The sequence below is a fragment of the Dunckerocampus dactyliophorus genome, chromosome 2 (assembly GCF_027744805.1).
Source record: "Dunckerocampus dactyliophorus isolate RoL2022-P2 chromosome 2, RoL_Ddac_1.1, whole genome shotgun sequence".
NCBI lineage: Eukaryota > Metazoa > Chordata > Actinopteri > Syngnathiformes > Syngnathidae > Dunckerocampus > Dunckerocampus dactyliophorus.
The window spans coordinates 17958905-17977419 of record NC_072820.1 but is presented as its reverse complement, the minus strand read 5'-3'; the positions used below and the strand labels follow the sequence as shown (position 1 = coordinate 17977419).

At 40.7% G+C, this 18515-nt stretch overlaps 2 protein-coding genes and 1 long non-coding RNA gene across 8 annotated transcripts in view; 2 read left to right on the top strand and 1 right to left on the bottom strand.

Moving 5' to 3' along the window:
• The window catches only part of greb1l (GREB1 like retinoic acid receptor coactivator), a 59501-nt gene extending 52231 nt beyond the window's left edge, over positions 1-7270 (bottom strand). For 3 of the 5 annotated variants that reach the window (XM_054766515.1, XM_054766517.1, XM_054766514.1), the window contains exon 1: positions 7208-7269. The gene's annotated coding sequence lies outside the window, so the exon portion shown is untranslated. Of the gene's footprint in view, positions 1-7207 lie in introns of all 5 variants that reach the window. The other 2 variants (XM_054766516.1, XM_054766513.1) reach the window with 2 other exon arrangements.
• A 1296-nt stretch (positions 7271-8566) lies between these two features.
• On the top strand, positions 8567-10588 carry LOC129177483 (uncharacterized). Its single transcript, XR_008569629.1, has 4 exons — positions 8567-8713; positions 9787-9856; positions 10071-10171; positions 10286-10588. It is a non-coding gene; the product is annotated as an uncharacterized LOC129177483 (long non-coding RNA).
• Positions 10589-11158: 570 nt separating this feature from the next.
• Positions 11159-18515, top strand: part of rock1 (Rho-associated, coiled-coil containing protein kinase 1) — a 48065-nt gene continuing 40708 nt past the window's right edge. For both annotated transcript variants that reach the window (XM_054759848.1, XM_054759837.1), the window contains exon 1: positions 11159-12070. In XM_054759848.1, coding sequence (XP_054615823.1) covers positions 11978-12070 — 93 coding nt within the window. In that variant the 5' untranslated portion in view covers positions 11159-11977. The remainder of the gene's footprint in view (positions 12071-18515) is intronic.

The following is an 18515-nucleotide window of genomic DNA, read 5'->3' as shown; positions in this document are numbered from 1 at the left end:
TAATATAATATAATATAATATAATATAATATAATATAATATAATATAATATAATACAATACAATATAATATAATATAAGAATGTTAGGTTGACTCAATATTTTATGCGATATTGTGATTTTTAATCCAAAATTAAGAATAAAAACATTTTAAATTCACTGTTGTATTTTGAATGTGCATGTGATACAATGTCCTCTAAAACATTCAGCAAATATTCATTGTTTAATCATTCAAGAATATTATGAATAATAAAACACTGGTGACTACTTGCCATTGAAGATGCACAAAGAGGAGAAAAAATGTCCTCCCGCAGCACCAGACCGACTGAAACATCATAAAAGCCTGCACTGACAGCATTTCTACGATGACAAATTGCTTCTCAAAAATTGATGGATGGACTAATAATTGCATAGCTAAACAATGGAATAAAATAAAACCACTTCCTGTAGGTGAAACTAAGATATAACAGCTGATGGCAGAGGGCTTTCAGAAGGAGGCCCCACCCCCTCCCTGAGGGATCAATGCACATAAATGGAAAAGGTCACAGACCTTTGACATCTCCTTTCAAGCGGGGGAGGGTCCAGAGCCTTTGTAGGAATGGCTTTAATGATCCAATTGTCCACTATGTCATGTTCCCTCATACAGCGATCGTACAGTTGCATTTGGCTTAAAACGTGCAGGCTAGGCTCAACTATGAGCTTGCCAGATATTTGAGGTATGGCATGTAAGAAGCTGGCTGCCCACATCCAGCTGCCTCGCTTCAATTTTCAACATCTGTTTTCTCTGCAGACCTTATCAGCGCCTCTTTTTGTGCTCAAGATGACGACCTTGGACACACCGAGGCATTTTGTCAAATATTGTGGGAAAACGCCAGCAAGAGCCATCAAGGATATCATCAGCATGTACTGAATTGAATGTTTTACTCCTTGAAAAAAAAAACCACGACCATTATGCTGTTTCGTACGGATGTGAGGAACGGACTGTTCCTTGCTCTGGTAAAAAAATCTACAAGCATGTTGCCCAAATGGAAAACAATTTACATGATGAAAATAATCATTAACCTAACCTATTTATGGGAAATTCATTGAAATATCCTTGTCAATTATTAGACTACACAGCAAGATTCTTTCACAATAAAACACAATAAAAGCTAATATCTAACAAAAACACCAAGATCCTTTTCAAACAACCCCGTAAGTTACCATAAATGTTTCTTCGGCAAAAAAAGGCTAATGTCTTGAAAAATACTGTATAAAAAAAAACATTGTTTTTGTACACTCACTCACCAAGTATGGTTCCTTAGAATATAACAGAATACCCAGGTAAGTTACTCATGATGGTTCCTCACCCAAAAAAGGTTAGTGTCTTGATGCGTTCCAATGACATTTTGGGGAAAATAAGACCTTGTGAGCACCAAGATCCTTATTGAATATCCACTTAGGTTACCTAATAGAGTTCTTTGTCCAACAGACAGGGGGGAAAAACCACACTAAGTACTATAGAAACAGACAGGGGGAAAAACAACAGTAAGTACTATAGAAACACCAAAATCCTAATAGAATACCCAGGTAAGTTACCAATGACAGTTCCTCACCCAACAACGGTTAATGTCTTCATGTATTACAATGACATTTTGGTGAAAATAAGACCTTCCAAGCACCAAGATCCTTACTGAATAACCACTTAGGTTGCCAAGTATAGTTCTTCACCCACTAAAAAGCTAATGTCCTGGTGTGCACTAAAGATACACTAGAAACAACCCTATAATATCTTACAAACAACAAGATACCCACTCAGGCTACCAAATATGGTTCCTTACTCAGGAAATGGCTAATGTCTTGATGTGTAGTAAAGATATTTTGTGGGAAACAAAACAGAATACTTTTTTAAATACCAAGAAAACTGGTCAATTCATCACCCAGAGTGATGAATGTGACTTTAAAGACCACCTGTTTAGTTCATCCTACCACATCATGTTAGAAAAAAGGTATGAACCAATAGCGTTAATCCCTCTGACTAAAATTGTGGCCCTTGTACCATCTGTACTGAGGGTCAGTGCAGCACTTAGTGCCTCTGAAAGGATCAAGAGGAGCATCTGCTCGCCTCATTGGTGGTTGTTTTACCATCTAATGATCAGCGAGGGTGTTGCGAGTAATAGATTTGCCCTTTATGGATCAATATTTCAAATGTCTCGAGAGTTGAGGTGAACAGAGAAACCAAAGCCCCCTCCCAATGTTGCAGCCCTCTTGGTAATCTATCCCAATGACATGGCTTTTGTTATGCCACCAAATACACATCCGAGTGATGCATTGCACTCCGCTGTGTCACAACAGACACGATAAATAGAGAGCGTGACGTCAACTGAACAACGCACATTGGCAGAGCTTTGGCTCATGTTCGAAATGCTTGGAATAATAATGGAGGGAAATAAACAATCCCTTCCCCTGGAGACAATTACTGAGTGCAAAAACCGATGTCATTTAGAGCTTTTTCCTGGGAGATTTGTTCACAGATGCAAATTGGAGTCAATCTAAAGAGGAGAAAAATAATACAAGCTCATTCAATCTTTCCTTTTTCGATTTTTCCAATGAAAACATGCCCCATGTTTTCGAAATGAACATTTAAGACGACACACCTGAGCAAGCCACGGACACCCCCCACCCCCACATGGGTAAAAAGAGATGTCTCCTTCAAGGCTACAGAAAGAGAAAAGCTGCCATGGTGAGCAATTTCACGGGGACCCTTACTTATCTCCACCCAGATTAAGTCCCAATTGTTTACAGGGAACAAAGACAACCAGTGAGGAAACCAGTCACACCCCCCCCAACACACCTCCCCAAAGGGCCAGATGGTCAGCGTTCAGAGCCCCTGACCCCTCTAGACCCCTCTATGACAGGGCTGCGCATGCTCTTGAAGAGACAGGCCACCCAACGAACACTCAATGGGGCGTGTGCTCACATGATAATGCTAAACGCCATTGACCAACTTAACCTTTACAATCATTTGTTCGTCGGACTCAACTAAAGTTTTCAACTGTTTCCACAAGGCAGTACATTTGGGTTCGGTGCACACTTGTCATCACACCATTGCGCCTTTTCATACGCTTTGTTGGGGTACCAGTTACAGTTTAAAGTTGGGGGGAACTAAACATCTTTTTTTTTGTTGATTGGGCTTATCGGGTTTCACCAAGCCAAACTGTACCACAGTGAAATGATCTGAACTGTATCTCGCAACTTTACAGTAATACCTACTGTAACTACTGCTGTCCACAACTTTTACAGAAAAATTGTCACATCAGAGACTTTGCCTTGAACACAGGACCCAGTGAAGTGGGATGTTGCCACAACTGTGTGCACTTTCACACAGCAATGCGGCATCCCAAATTAATCAGCAATGACAGTGACAACTGCTTCCAATACAACAGAATGGGAGAAGTCAGTGTCAGGTTTAGGGGTGTTCAGATACAACTTTTTCAGTTCAGGAGTCTGGAATTGACTGCTTGTATCAGAGTATCAATATTGGAGATTTGAGATGCAGACCAAGATAATCCGATACTCCTTTTTTCTGACCAATATCCATTATCAAAATGGGCTTGCACACTCCTAGTTGGATTTCAAACATCACACCCCTGTCCCAAGTATTAGAGTGTTCACTTTCACACAGGCACTACCCTACCTCTCTTACAACTCTGATACTACCTCAGAGGGTTATTCCCGGGTTGATTTTGTCTTCGTGTTTCCTGTTCATGCTTTTTATACAGAACAGCGAAACAAGCAGGCGTTTTACACGTTATGCAGACTTTAAAAAAGTCAAAGTCAGCACTGCACCATTACCTTTAAAAAAATATGAACAAGTCTGTATGGATCCCACTATGTATGTAGCTTACGCAGTTAACGTCATCCTGCCTACACGCACTACAGTGGAAACACAAGTCTGATGCAAGTGTTTTCCGATACGTGGTGAACCAAACTGAACAGTATTTGTAGGCATCTACCTATGGCTGTTAACTTCAATTTGCCATGTTTCAATTCGGAAGGCTAAACACTAGGTTTGTACAATTCTTTGTGATAGACGATCTGATATGCATCTAGATACGATACAATTGAAAAACAGTATTTTTTTAAAACAGAACGATTCGATACAGTGTACAAACGGTACGATTAGATTAAATATGATTCTATGGTTGTTGATGTAGACCAGGGGTAGGGAACCTATGGCTCAGGAGCCAGATGTGGCTCTTCTGGTGGCTGCATCTGGCCCTCTGGCTTTAACGCAATAACATTTTTTCATAGTAATTTTCTTTTACAGAAATCAGTATTAAAAATAACATTCAAAATATAAAACTTCTTTATGCACTTTAATCCATTCATCCATTTTCTACCGCAAGCACAGAAGTCACATTAATGGTAAGAAGTATTTTACAGTATTTATTATTGGTTAGCTTCAATATAACAACGTTATTAAACAGAATAAAGTCAGAGAATTATTATACTCTAAAATTATTGGTCATACTTAATAAGGCACACATTTAGTTGTATTGTCAGTTGTTGTTAGTTGTATATGGCTCTCACGGAAATACATTTTACAATATGTGGCTTTCTTGGCTCTCTTAGCCAAAAAGGTTCCCGACCCCTGATGTAGACATTAATCTTACATTCTAAAATAATGACGGCAATCCTATAAAAGTGACATTCTTACAGTATTTTCAACTGTGTAATATACCACATCATTACAGCATACTGTAAGGCACTGGCAAAAATCAAGTCAAAAGACAAACAACAACAGAACCCCAAGTCCATCCATCCATCCATCCATCCATTTCCTCATTAGGGTCGGGGGGTATGCTGGAGCCTATCCCAGCTGACTTCGGGCAACAGGCGGGGTACACCCTGGACTGGTTGCCAGCCAATCGCAGGGCACATATAGACAAACAACCATTCACACTCAACTGTAAAGTACAACTGTTTTTTTTTTTAAGTAAGAAGTACTGTTTTTTTTGTTTATCAAAAGAAATAAAAAACAACTTGGCTTAAAGCACAACTTGTTTCAGTGTTTCTTTATGCTTAAACTCCTGTACGTCAGGGTAGGCTGCCTCATATAAATGCCGGTATTTCTGTTATTCAACTGCGAGGATCTCCTGCTGGTCTGCCATTTCTCCGTCCGCGTAGTTAGAAAAATGTGGAGGTGCGCGAAGCGGGAATTTTCCACATGAAAAGTGCCGCTCGAGGGGACGTGGGTGTGAAAATGACGTCATTTGAACCTCGCGGATGTGGAAAGCATAAAACAGGCTTTAGTTTGGAAAGTTCCATGCTAAAAATGTCATAACAATAGTAACTGTGCAACATTTCAGCCTGAGCATAATGTTTTCAACACCGCAGGCAGATAACAGAGGTGCAACATTTAAAAGTAAACAAGTTACAAAGAGCCCTAAGCAGAAGCCCTAGAAAAAAGGGTACCGTACTCGTCTCTGTTGGTCTGTTGGTCTTGCTGGTCAAGATTTTTTGTCCTACCAACGTACTTCAGAGCTGCTCTGCATACCTTACAAATGGCATGGGTTTTGTCAAGTTTTCCGTCCTTGTAAATTCCAAAGACATTTGAAACTTTAGGCTTTTGATTTGCTGATGTGTTGAAAAGCTTTTGCGGAGACTAGTAAACTGCTACTGGTAATATCCATTCTGGATTATGGAGCGTGCGCGAAAATCGTTCGTGGGTAGCCCGGGCTCTCGCGTTGTTTTAGAGACTCACTGTCTACGGACTGTTAGTCTCGCGATACCCGGTGCATGTCATACAATCGATTCATCTAAGGATTTATGGCTGAGTCATATCGATCCAGGAGGCTGCTACCATCGCAGTCGTATCACCCGCTTGTCAAATCGGATAGCTGGTTGTATTGGTTTATTGTTCACAACTCCACTAAACACTGACCTATCTTGCGTTTCTACCTCACGATTTGAAGTTGTGATACCACATACGCTGCCAAATACTTCATTAAAGTAAAAGAACTTGTCTCGTCTGATAATGTACAGTACCTTGTTTGATACTGATGTTTGTCCCATTCTGTTTGTCATTGTTGGACTGAAGTAACCATCGACGTCAACCAATCGAGGCACAGCATTGTGTCTTGCTACCATATCTTTACCAACTGACAGAAACTTCTGACAACGGAAATGCTATCAATTCCATACCAAACTTAACTAAACTGTTGTGCTCTGTGGAAAGGGGGCTTTACGGTAGGTAACCAAAAACATCTGTATTAAAGACTGAGCTATGAGATTCCATTGAAAATGGATTTTAAAAAGTGCTTAGTCTTGCCAAGTCGTATACATGACAGTGTTTTGGGTGTATAAACTCACTAATGTTTGAGTCTCAAAGTGAACAACTACCATAGACATGTCACAGTCAAAACAGTAATGGCCGAACCCAGCGCTGTAGTAGCATTAGTAATACTATAACTTATCTTTTTCAATTCTTTAGGCAGTATTCCTAATACTGCAGACATTCAGTAATAATAAAGTACAGTGCAGAAAATGTTCCATTAACATGTGGCAGTTTTTGCAAATGACAAGGACCAACCAAAATGCACATAATCTGCTTTAGTTTCCAAATTCTATTCATGTGTGCATATTTAAGATCCAGAGGTATTCCAAAATGTACAGGAGGAAGGATGGGGGTGGAGGGAATTTGTGGGGGGTTGGGAAAGCAGAAGGAATGCAACCTTTAGGACACAAGCCATAAGGAATGGCAGATTAAGCGCAGTCAAGACAGACTGGTTTGCCCGTAATTACAATGACAAACCATCTCTACGCTGGCCTTTATCTGATATGATTATCTATGTTGCCTGTTTCAACACCAAAGGCTTAAGGCAGCTGCAGGAGCATTAAATCACACTGGAAATGACTTTGTTAAGCAATAATTCATGGGCTCGTGAGAGACGTTTAACAGCAGGATATAAAACTCCAGGCCAACCCCGCTAAGAGGTCAACAATGCATTGGATTTTTTTTTATGTCTTCACTTGGCAGTCATGACACTGATGTGACACTGCGTTAATTAACATGTAACTTCATGGACTGCATGAAGAAAAACGTTCTTCACGTTTAAATCCACGCACTCACGCTTTCCTTTTCTTCTGCGACAACAGCTAGTTTAAGACAAACTTTTAAAGCATATGTCCGCCACCAGAAAACGAGTTAGCCACAACTTCACTTACCTTGCTCCCACGCAAAGATGCATTCAGGTGTCCGTGTCAGCTTCCGTGGGTGAGTTCCTGCAGCTGATCTGTGCAAGAGCATGTGACGTCACCGACCCGCTGTACTTCCTAAACAGTGCGAGGACGTTCTGTATCTAAAACCGTGTACTTTTTGTGCTTTCCAACACACATAACGTCACTGGCACACAACTATGGACAGGTCTTCGACAAACAACACATTAATATTGCACAAGCACAATAGTTATTCAAAATAACAAGAATAAAAACGTGCACACGTGCAGAATTCATGCTGCATGTCTTACATATATAACGTTATCTCGTCGAATTTTTGCATATGCAATATAATCACTCATGTTTCAAGTTTGAGTGCGTAACTTATTCAGAAATCTGCTTCTGGTGTGTATAGTTTACAATGTCGCCCCCTGTCTGGTTGAAAAAGCAACCGAATGACTTCCCGGTGTAGATAACCTGCTTTGAATTGTGTTCGGTCGAATAGTACTACATTTAATCACACCAGTATGCCATATTTTGACAGATTTTCTTTTGAGAGCATTTTTAAAGTGTCAAGAAGTCAAAATTATGTTCAGTTGTCAAATGTGTCAATGAAAATAGCTTTAAAACTGTACGACAGTGCTCTCTAGCGGCTAACATGCAAGCTGGCAGGACCTTTAGTTGAAAATCCAACGTCTGAACAGTAAATCTAAATTGTAATGAAATATTTGTATAAATCTGAATGTGAGGGAATTAAAATTATGTGTATTTTAGACAAGTAAAATATTATATAAATGGGGAACGTATTGCACTGAGGGGTTTTAGAATAACACAAAGTAATAGTAATAGGAAATAAGAGATAATGTTGCAGGACTGCAGTTGTATAGCTATATAACTAAAAACAAATAAATAAATGAAGAGATTATTGTGACTGAAAATGGGGACATGAAAACCACTTGTGTTTTAGCAAATCGAAAAATATATAGGTGGTCTATACATTGGAAAAATGTTGCATCTAGGGATTGTATGGTAACAAAATAATACTGTAGTACAAGAAAATGTTATGTGGACACTGTTGGAGTATTACAGGGAAATATTTATACAGCCAAATATAAAAATAATGGTACTACTCATAGTTATTGTGTACAAATAGTTATTCAGTACAAATGCAAATTCTAACTGTTCATTCATTCATTCATTCTATGCCGCGTAATCCTCACTAGGGGAGCCTATCCCAGCTGAGTTTCTGCAACTTTTTCACCCAATCAGCTCCGCCACTGTCCGTCTTTCCCCGATAAATCCAACATTTTGGCCAATGAGAGAGCTACTAGCTACTAGCTACTTTCGGCTTTATTAGCATAGTTTAACATTTGACCAATCACGGATAATGACGACGCATCTGTAGCTGTTTTTACGCTCAGTGTTGAGGAAAGTCGACTCTGCAACATACATATAAATACAGTATTTACTCCAGCTCAACTCGACGTCGAACTTGTGATAAGTGTCTGATAAGTGGTAAGTATTATTAAACTTTTCATGGATTTTTTTTTTTACTGGTGCCGTGTGTGTGTGTGTGTGTGCGCGCGCGCGTGTGTATAATTGAACACGCTGCGACGTCAATATTTGACGCTAGTAATGTATTCAGGGCACTTTATGTTAGAAAGCTTTTCACGTTGTATAAGAGTTGTCATGTGCACTGTATAAATGTCTTGTGTTAATCAAGCAATATGAAAATTTATATCTTATGAATGCAGCTGAGCTTATTTAAATCTGTTGAGTTGTTGTATGTTTTAATGTATTTATGCGGACTAAGACACAAAATGAAAAGCAATACAAGATCAAATATTAAAAAAAAATCATTTGCGTTCCTTTAAGATATTCATTATGGTTATGGAACATGACATTTGATATTTCCTACCTCAGTTTACCTGCATGTCCATACTGAATGATCGTGTGACATGACAACATTTATTACCTCAGTTTACTAAAATGGCAGCTTAATTCTGAAATGTTGTAATGTTTCTTTATTTTAGTTTACCATGTTAAGATTTGATGGGCCGCACGGTGGCTGAGTGGTTAGCATGTTGGACACACAGTCAGAAGATCTGGAAGATCAGGGTTCCAATCTCCGTAGGACATCTGTGTGTGGAGTTTGCATGCGTGGGTTTTACTCCGGTTTCCTCCCACATTCCAAAAACATGCAGGTTAATTGGCGACTCTAAATTGTCTTTAGGTATGAATTTGTTTGTCTATATGTGCCCTGCGATTGACCCTGCGACCAGTCCAGGGTGTACCCCACCTCTCGCCCAAAGTCAGCTGGAATAGGCTGCATCATACCCGCGACCCTAGTGAGGACAAGCGGCATAGAAAATGGATGGCTGTTAAGAAGTCACTAGTGAGGACAAGTGGCATAGAAAATTGATGGATGGATGTTGAGATTTGAAGGAATCCATGATGCAGCTGCAAAAGCAAATATGACCGGAAGAGTAACACAGCCAAGTAGCAAGTACTGTCTCATAATAAATAAACTATACTGTAGGTAGATATGATTTGAACCTTGGAATAATTCCAATTCAAATGTTTTACAGGCTGAGATCCCCAGTGTCAACACAAGCACACCCAATGAACAAGCAGGAAGCATCCAGCACTCCTCTTTCGGTGACTACTTTTGTGTTTTGTGTTTCTAAAATAGCTGACCTTTGTGTTGACCTGCCTTGTTTACAACCTTATGTTTGATTTGCTTGACAGGTGTACAGCTTTCTCTTCTCTTCTTTTATTGACTTGACACCTGCTTGCAAATATACTACATCTGATGTTGTCTTGAAAATGTTTGTGTTGGTTGTGCTTACAACTCATTTTGCTTTGTTTACAGACCTCACCTCAACCTGTGCTGCTCCCACTACCCCCACTCAACCTATGTTTGCTACAACAGATAGTGCCCCTCCTCTAAAAAGTGGATACCTGCAGTGCAAGGTACAATCAAACACCTGTAAAAAGTGTGGCCAGTTGTGTGCTGCTGCAATTGGCGATAGTCAGTACTTTGGCAGAGTGTACTGTCCTCCTGTAGAATCATCTTATCCTCATTAGGGTCGCGGGTATGCTGGAGCCTATCCAGCTGACTTCGGGCGAGAGGTGGGGTACACCTGGTCACTGGTGTACTGCAACTGTGCACACTCACATTCATACCTATGGAAAATTTAAGGTCGCCAATGAACCTAAAATGCATGTTTTTGGAATGTGGGAGGAAACCGGAGTACCCGGAGAAAACCCACGAACGCACGGGGACAACATGCAAGCAGAGATGCCCAACGGAGATTCAAACCCACTGTACCACCGTGCGGTCGGTAGCACATACCAAATGTATCAAATAAAAGTTGAGAAACTTGGCAAGTGGCTTGCTTATTTGTCTCTTTATTGATGAAAAATTGTACAATTCACCAAACACTACAGTCTTTGTTTCACCCTCTTCTTTTTCTCACTTTCATTCTTTCTTTCTTCCCCATTTTTTACAGACTATGTCCACTGTGCGGCCAAATTAAACAGTTATTTATAAGAAATACTGTTATTTGTATAATAGATAGATAGATAGATGGATCCACAGATACTTTATTGATTTCCAAGAGAAATTCATATTTCCAGCAGCTCTGCAAAAATGTCATAATGGACTTAATCACAAAATAAAACAACCAAGGCAAGACATGAGAGACAAGAAAATAGAATAAGAATAAATAAACAAATTAAAATGGAACGGATCACGTCAAATTTGTAGTATATGTATAATGTATTATTATTTACTTTATACATATATATTTTTATGTAATAAAAAATTGCAAATGAATTACAAAATATGTATATAAATGTATGTTATTGAGAAGTACTGACAATCAGCAGCAACATGTTTGCCGTCCCTAGCCTGGGAACTCGACTGCATGCCAATGCGCATGCGCACCGCTTGACATTTTGAAGTGGCTCCTCCGGGGTGTTTGAACAGGAAGGCGGACATGTTGGTCGGCTTGTGGGAGAAAATTGTGCATCTTCTGCTGTGTCCCCTCGCCGATAGCAACTAAAATACACCCTACGTCCAGCTCGCAGGAGACGGATCTTGGGAATAACGCCGTTTTGTACGTGGAAGCCGCCGGCAGTTGGCGACACCGCAGAAAGGGACTGCAGCAGAACCGTTAAACGCCGTACACACTTGGTGTTTGAACTGAAATTTGCAAGAAGCAGAAGTTTTTTTCTGCTACACTTCCACCACTTCTTCTTTTGAGCTGTCAGATTAGTTTGTCGCTCTCCCTGCAAGGACCTGGCACAAAAATGGGAACAGGCCTGGACTAACTGTGACGCAAGTGTCCACAAAGTGCGATGTTTTAAACTACATGTTTTGTGTGAATGCAACATTTTATTCGAATTTGTTATTATCCCGTGTGGGCATCCTGTGGAGACTGACTAGTCTGTCGCTGCATTGAGCATTTTTTGCAACTCAAGTTTGTTTGCCAGCCACGTTGGAAAGTATCTTTCACACCAAAAAAATGTGGCTTTTGTACATCGAGCGGGACCTCCAACGTTTTATCGTATGTGAACCATCCAGGAGAACGATGTGTTTTCTTTAAGTTGACGCGGAAAAGTTGACACGAAGAAAAAAAGAACATTTGGCTAGCTAGCTGGCTAGCTAGCGATCAGTTGGCTTGCTAAAGCTAGCTAGCCTCGCTGGTGGTGAGCTCCTTGTTTTTTTTGTTTGTTCCCAACGAGACATAAACTGGACTTCCTTCAAAGGCGAAGATGTCTTCCAGGGAAAGTATGGAGGCTCGATTTGAGAAGATCGATGCCATGCTGCAGGACCCCAAGTCGGAAATAAACACGGATTGTCTTCTGGTAAGTTTGTAGCTTGTTAGCCGGTTAAGTGGCTAGCGAGCTGGCCTAACTCGGAGCTTAATTAACTCGGAATTCTTTCCAGCATGTAACAGAATAATGTCATATGTCAACAGGTCCCGTTCGTATTTTGATATATCTTTTCTTTCGCTTTAATAAAAAAAACACCCAATTGTAGGGTTAAACACATCTCGCAGGCAAACAAACATGGCTCATACAAAACCTCCATACAAAAAAGTCTGATTTAATCAATGTATTAAGTGTTGTCAAAAATGTCTCTGTAATATCCCCCTGGCAGATAGCAAGGGTGTTACCTACTGTCGAAAGGCATATAGTAGCTGTTTTGATTGCCGATGGGTGAGGAAAAACAAATCACCAGTACTCAATACTACTAACTGATAGTGCTATGTGATGTCATAGTAATGCCTAGCAGCTCTGAAGATGTGGTTGCTATTTTGTGTGGTTTTTGTCCAAACTTTTATTTGAAGTGATTCTCCTTGTTGGAACCTGCAGGCTTCCAAGCTGTGTCACTACACCTGTTGAGCTGTAAACCTAGAAATACATGCTTGCAAATGAACACCATGTATGCCACTGGCTGTCTTCAGGCACTTTCTGATAGACACATGGACAAAAGCATAATAAATGGAGGTTTCATCAACCCCTTTGAAGTTATGCCCATATTTGGACACCAAAGTATTGCTGTAAAGGCACACAATATAACAATGTTTATTATCACAGAGTAGTCGGTGTGCAGCTTGTATAGCAGTATAGATTTACTATCCACTGAAAGTGATTCAACACAGCCACTATTGTCGAGACACAAGTGAGTGCACCTCACAGTGAACATGTCCAAATTGTGTCTGTTGTGTGAATATTAAGCGTGAGCACCGTCGTTATCTAGCAGTGCCTAATCCTCTTGGGCATGGAATTGACCAGATCTACACATGTTGTCACTGGAATCCTCTTCCACTCCTCCATGATGACTTCACTGTTAAGAACCTTGCACTCCTCCACCTTCCTTCCACATTTTTGGGTTCAGGTCTGGAGGAGACATACTTGGCCACTCCATCACCTTCAGTGTCATTTTGGAGGTGTGTTATGGAGTCATTATCGTGTTTTGGACAAGTTTCCCAATGTGACAATGTCACAGTTCATTTTGGAATTTATCCTTCTCATCAGTGAACCACAACTCTCCATTGTGGGCAACACTCGTGCATCTGTGATGCTACCACCACCATGTTTGACTCTATGCATGGCACAGTTATCTTGCTACTCACTTGTGTTGCCAGTTGTGTAGAAAATAATGGCTGTGTATTTATAGTATATATACTGCTATACAAGCTGACTACTCTATAAAGTACATTGAGGTTTACTTTCTATAGTGTTGTCTCTTGAGAAGATATGCTGTCCTAATAATGCCTGCTGGAATGTGAGGGCTGTACTTGCCTGTTTGATTATAAACAGCTATTGTAGATTGTGCATGCGTACCTAATAATTGTGTACTTTTGTATGATTACGCATGTGACAAAGGCTTTAATAATGATTGTCGTGAATGCTTATGTAATTTTGAGTGTTATCACAGGTTATGTTCACACTGCAGGTCAATTCAGATTTTTTTTGCTTATATGTGACCTGTATCAGATTTTTTTTTTTTCATGTCAATGTGAACAGCCCAATTCCGATTTTTTCAAATACCTCATTCGTATGTAGATATAAATCCAATATGTATGCGATGCTATTGCAGCATGAACGGTCAGGTCGCATATATGTGACCTACATGTCATCGAAAGACGGTTTGCCGTGCTTACCTAGACTTGGATGACGGTACTCACCGATGTAGGCAAAAGCTGTTCTTGTCATCCGAAAATGACTTTTAAAAAGTGTCAGTGAAGCGGCTCACGGCAATGTCCCAGCACCGACATGTGGGTGGATGGCTCCGACATCCAATCCACCCACATGCTCTCGGAACAGACGTCGCAGCAAGTTTTCCACAAACTGCCATAGCCAAAATTCTTGCCCTCTTTCTTCTTCATCTGCTACGCAGGCTCATTTGGTTGAGAAAATATTGACTCTCGTTTAACAAAATCCTTCAAATTGACACAAACGCGCCAAGGAGAGCAGAAATCTTTACTTCCTTAAACACACTGAAGTGTGTTTGACGTGCTTTTGTACATGCACGTCGCTTCCTGGACGCTTTGCATTCACATTGACAAGTCGCATTTTGTTTGGCACATAACGGGCAGCAGTGGCTCAGGAGGTAGAGCAGGTCGTCCAGAAACCGGAAGGTTGGAAGGTTTGATCCTTGCTCCCTCCACAAGTCACAAGTCACAAGTCACAGTTGCTGTGTCAAGACACGTCACCCACATTGCCTCCAGTGCTGCCCCCTCTGGTGTATGAATGTGAATGAATGTTTATTGGTGGTCGGAAAGGGCGTAAGTGTGAATTGGCAGCCACGTTTCTGTCAGACTAAACCATGGCAGCTGTGGATACAGATGTAATTAACCGCCACCAGTGTGTGACTAAGGCATGAATTAATGAGTCCACTTTATTGTGAAGCGCTTTGGGTGCCTTGAAAAGTGCTATATAAAATCTAATCCATCCATTTTCTATGCCACTTATCCTAATTAGGTTCGCGGGGGGTATGCTGGAGCCTATCCCAGCTGACTTTGGGGGTACTTTCGGGGTACGCCCTGAAAGGGTACGCCCTGGATTGGTCGCTCGCAGGGCGCACATAAACAACCATTCACACTTGTACCTATGGACAATTTAGAGCCTCATGTATGTTTTTGGAATGTGGGTGGAAACCGGAGTACCCGGAGAAAATCCATTATTATAAAAAAAAATCAGATTTTAACAAAAAATTTGAATTGGGCATCATACCACAGTGTGATTATAGCCACAGTGCCATTGACTCTTGAATTGATGACTGGGCTTGTTTAGGCTAATAGTGCCAAGTAGAAGGGACGTGTGTCCCCCCACCATCTTGGCGTATTGGTCTATAAGCTACTGTAGATGGCAGCCCCAGCTTGTCTCTGTGACCTCCCATCTTGTTGCAGACAGAGCCAATTAAACTCGCCTAAAAGTGCATACACTCATGCATTTTTAATGGCCCAAAAGCTGCAGGTACTGCTCCCGCTGGCAGCCTCATACAAACAAGCTTGTTGTTCCTTTTTCTCCCTCCACCCTCACCAAAAGCTCCGTTGCCTTGATCAATGAATGGCAGCCTTTTCCCTTAGCCACCCCCACCCCCCAGCCCCCTCTCTCGTCTCTTACCACCGCGCGACTCCACCCACCGTTTAATAAAATTCCATCCTAATCAAATAACCTCTTGTCTTTTGACGACCCCCCCCAACCCCACCACTGGTGTTTCCCAAAGCTCATTTTGCTGGAGGGAGCTGAGACAAGGCAGGCAGCTCTGAGGTAGCAGGGTGTGGGCGCTGCTCTCTTACCCATAAACCAAAATTATGTGCACTGAAGACTCATGTTTCTGAAGGCAGCGAAACAGGACATTAGGCTCATAAAGCAGCCGGCGTAATAGGTTCCATCAGAATGCTCAATGCAGGCGTTTTACCCACCGTGCTTCTTTACCTTGTCTCTTAATCTTTTTCTTTTGTGTTGAGGCTTTTCCTCGCATTGCATTTGTCTTGCATGTTACGACTGGGCTGTCTGCCTATCAAGGCCTGGATTGCAACCCCCCCCCCCGGTCCCTTAAATAAATCCTGGGTGGAAAAGGGCCTTATCTGCATGGGCTGCCCACCTCTCCTCAGTCACACTCTGACTACCCTCCTAAAAGAGAGACAGAATTCCTGACATTGTGATGTGAAAGCACCCTGACATTAGGGCGTCTGATCATTGTCCACTTGCTGCGTTTGGAAACAGCTGATAGCTCGCATCACAGCAACACAGCTTGTTCAGTGGATTGATGTAGCGTTTAAAAGCATGACTGAAGCACAGCAAAATAGGAACATTTTAGTCTGTCAGTGGAGTCAGTCACTTAATTTGTTGTGTCAAATCTCGTCAAGTGATCATTAAAATCTAACGAAATTTGAACTTTCAGTGTTTAAATGAGAGAAATGTGATAAAATGTTAATAATGCCTGTCTGAGAAAAGTGTATTGTAATAGGCTCCAAACCACAGGGTTTAAAGCATGAGAAAAAAGTAACAACTTATATACTCTGTGTTCCGATTTAAATAAAAAAAAAATAGGAGTCAGCTGAATTCAAAGTCTCCCCCACCGCACACATACACGCGTTGAATCAACTGGCCTTAGTTGAATGAGTATTTGATAGTTTTAGTCAATGAAAACTTAAAACATTGTAGTCTAGTTTTAGTTGACAAATGTACAAACATTTTAGTCAGTTCAGTTTTAGTAAAAAAATAAATTTAAAAATAATTTACCTCTGTTTGAAATTGGATCAGGGAAAAAAAAAACAGTGGGGATACAGTTACACTATCGCTGTATTTTCTGAAGCTGTGGTGGTGGGCTGCATGGGAGGGCGGACTGCTGCCGCTGTCTGTTTTTTTTTTTATTATGACGAATAACAATTTTTTGTGACTTATTTATTTACATTTTTTTCAACAACCAGCAGAACATGAACAGAGAACTTTGTAAAACTGTTAATTTTATGGCAAAGTTGCTAAGAGCACTCAAGGTGAGAGTCTAAAAAGTAAGTCTCCTTTTGTTACGTTATGATAATACAGGTGAATCCAACTTGCAGCACTATTAAAGATACTTTGACAAAAAGAAAGGAGAGGTGAGCTATTTGTGTTTTATGTGACTGCCAACATTTAAATTGTACTTGATTTACAAAGCACATCTCCACTCTGTGCTCGTTTGTCATTAAACACAAGTGTGAATAGAACACTTATAAAAAATACTAAGAGGTGACGCAGATATTCTTTGGTGACCGACTCAACATCACCTGGCGAGCTACTAGTAGCTTACGAGCTACATGCTGGAGACCCCTGAGATAGCGTCACTATCGTAAAGCAGAACACACTACGTGTTTATGTTCAACAACTTAGACACACAACTAGCGTTTTGAAGACAAGCCATAAGTATTATAATAACAAGCTAGCAAGATTAAGTGACACTTCATAAAAAAGTTGGGATAACGATCGAAGATTGATGTATTCCATGAACGTGATAGCCACTTGTAGCTCGCCCTTGGGACAATAACGAGCTAGCTAGCTGCCGCCAATCAGAAAGTTGAATGATCTTGAAACGTGAGCGATCACACACACGCTTGAGAGGTAGATAGGCTTCGCATGTGGTATTACAGCTACTTTGACAAAAAGAAAGGAGAAAATTGGTGACCTACTCAACATCATAGGTAGTGTCACTGTCTTAAACCTGGACACACCATGGGGGTATTCTGTGAAGCGAGTTTAGTGGGTTAGCGACCTGTGTTGAGTGGAAAGCTGGACTTGCGTGTTCAGCGAAGGTAGCTCTCTTTTAAAGCAGCTGTATCGCAATGGCAACTTAGACTAAGCTCTTAGCCTTGCTGGGACCAGGTTATGTCCAGGCTTTCAGCTTAAAATCAGCTATGAAAGTGCCACAGTTTCATTGTGTAACTAATTCGGAGATCGCGTCACCATTTATTTAGAACCTACGTTTCCCGAGGGGCCATGGAAATAAATAAACAAACCAACAAAAAACGTTCCCTGATATTATCCATCTATAAGTGAGATACATTTTCAGCCAAGGGAATACGGTAGATATATGCTCACGCGAGCACCAGAAATAAAATGCAATATGAAATACTGATAATTAGTGTTAGCAGATGTAAATGTCACAGGAGTCCTTGCGTGAGTACTGAGCTTATTAGTCTTCTTATATTACAATATTTGCTGGAGGGATAAACACAGAGGCATCAATCAACTGCATTAAAACACTTGGCTTATTATAAAAAGGTAAAACGTCTTCACAAAACACGTCACACGCAAAACAGTAGTGGTCACAACAAGATACAGCAGATTAAAATATATCATGAACTTATAACATCAAAAAAGAAAAGTGGTTGCTCCAACATATTTATTTTTTTAAATGGGTAAGTGTTAATGTTGAGCGTTGATAAATGAAAAGACTAGTAGGGTATAGTTTTTATAATAATCAGTGTTAACTTGTGCATTCACACGCTGCAAGCTGGCATGCCAGCAGTCCTCCGTCGCTGTATTGGCAGGGACAGTGTTACTTTTAGCAGTCATAATCTTTTGGGAACTCCGCATAACGCTCCACAATGATTAGGTGCTAATTTATTGTAAAATAGACTTGCTGGGATTGCTTCACTTTTCAGCGGAAGTAGAATAGTATGTCAAATGCCCCCTTTCATGAGAACGTGCACTTAGCACAAAGCCGAAAACCGGACTTGACAAAGTAAGTTGATAACCACTGTCGCAGGACTAATTAAGTCTGATTGTAGATGTTAAGCCCCGGTCACACCGCCCG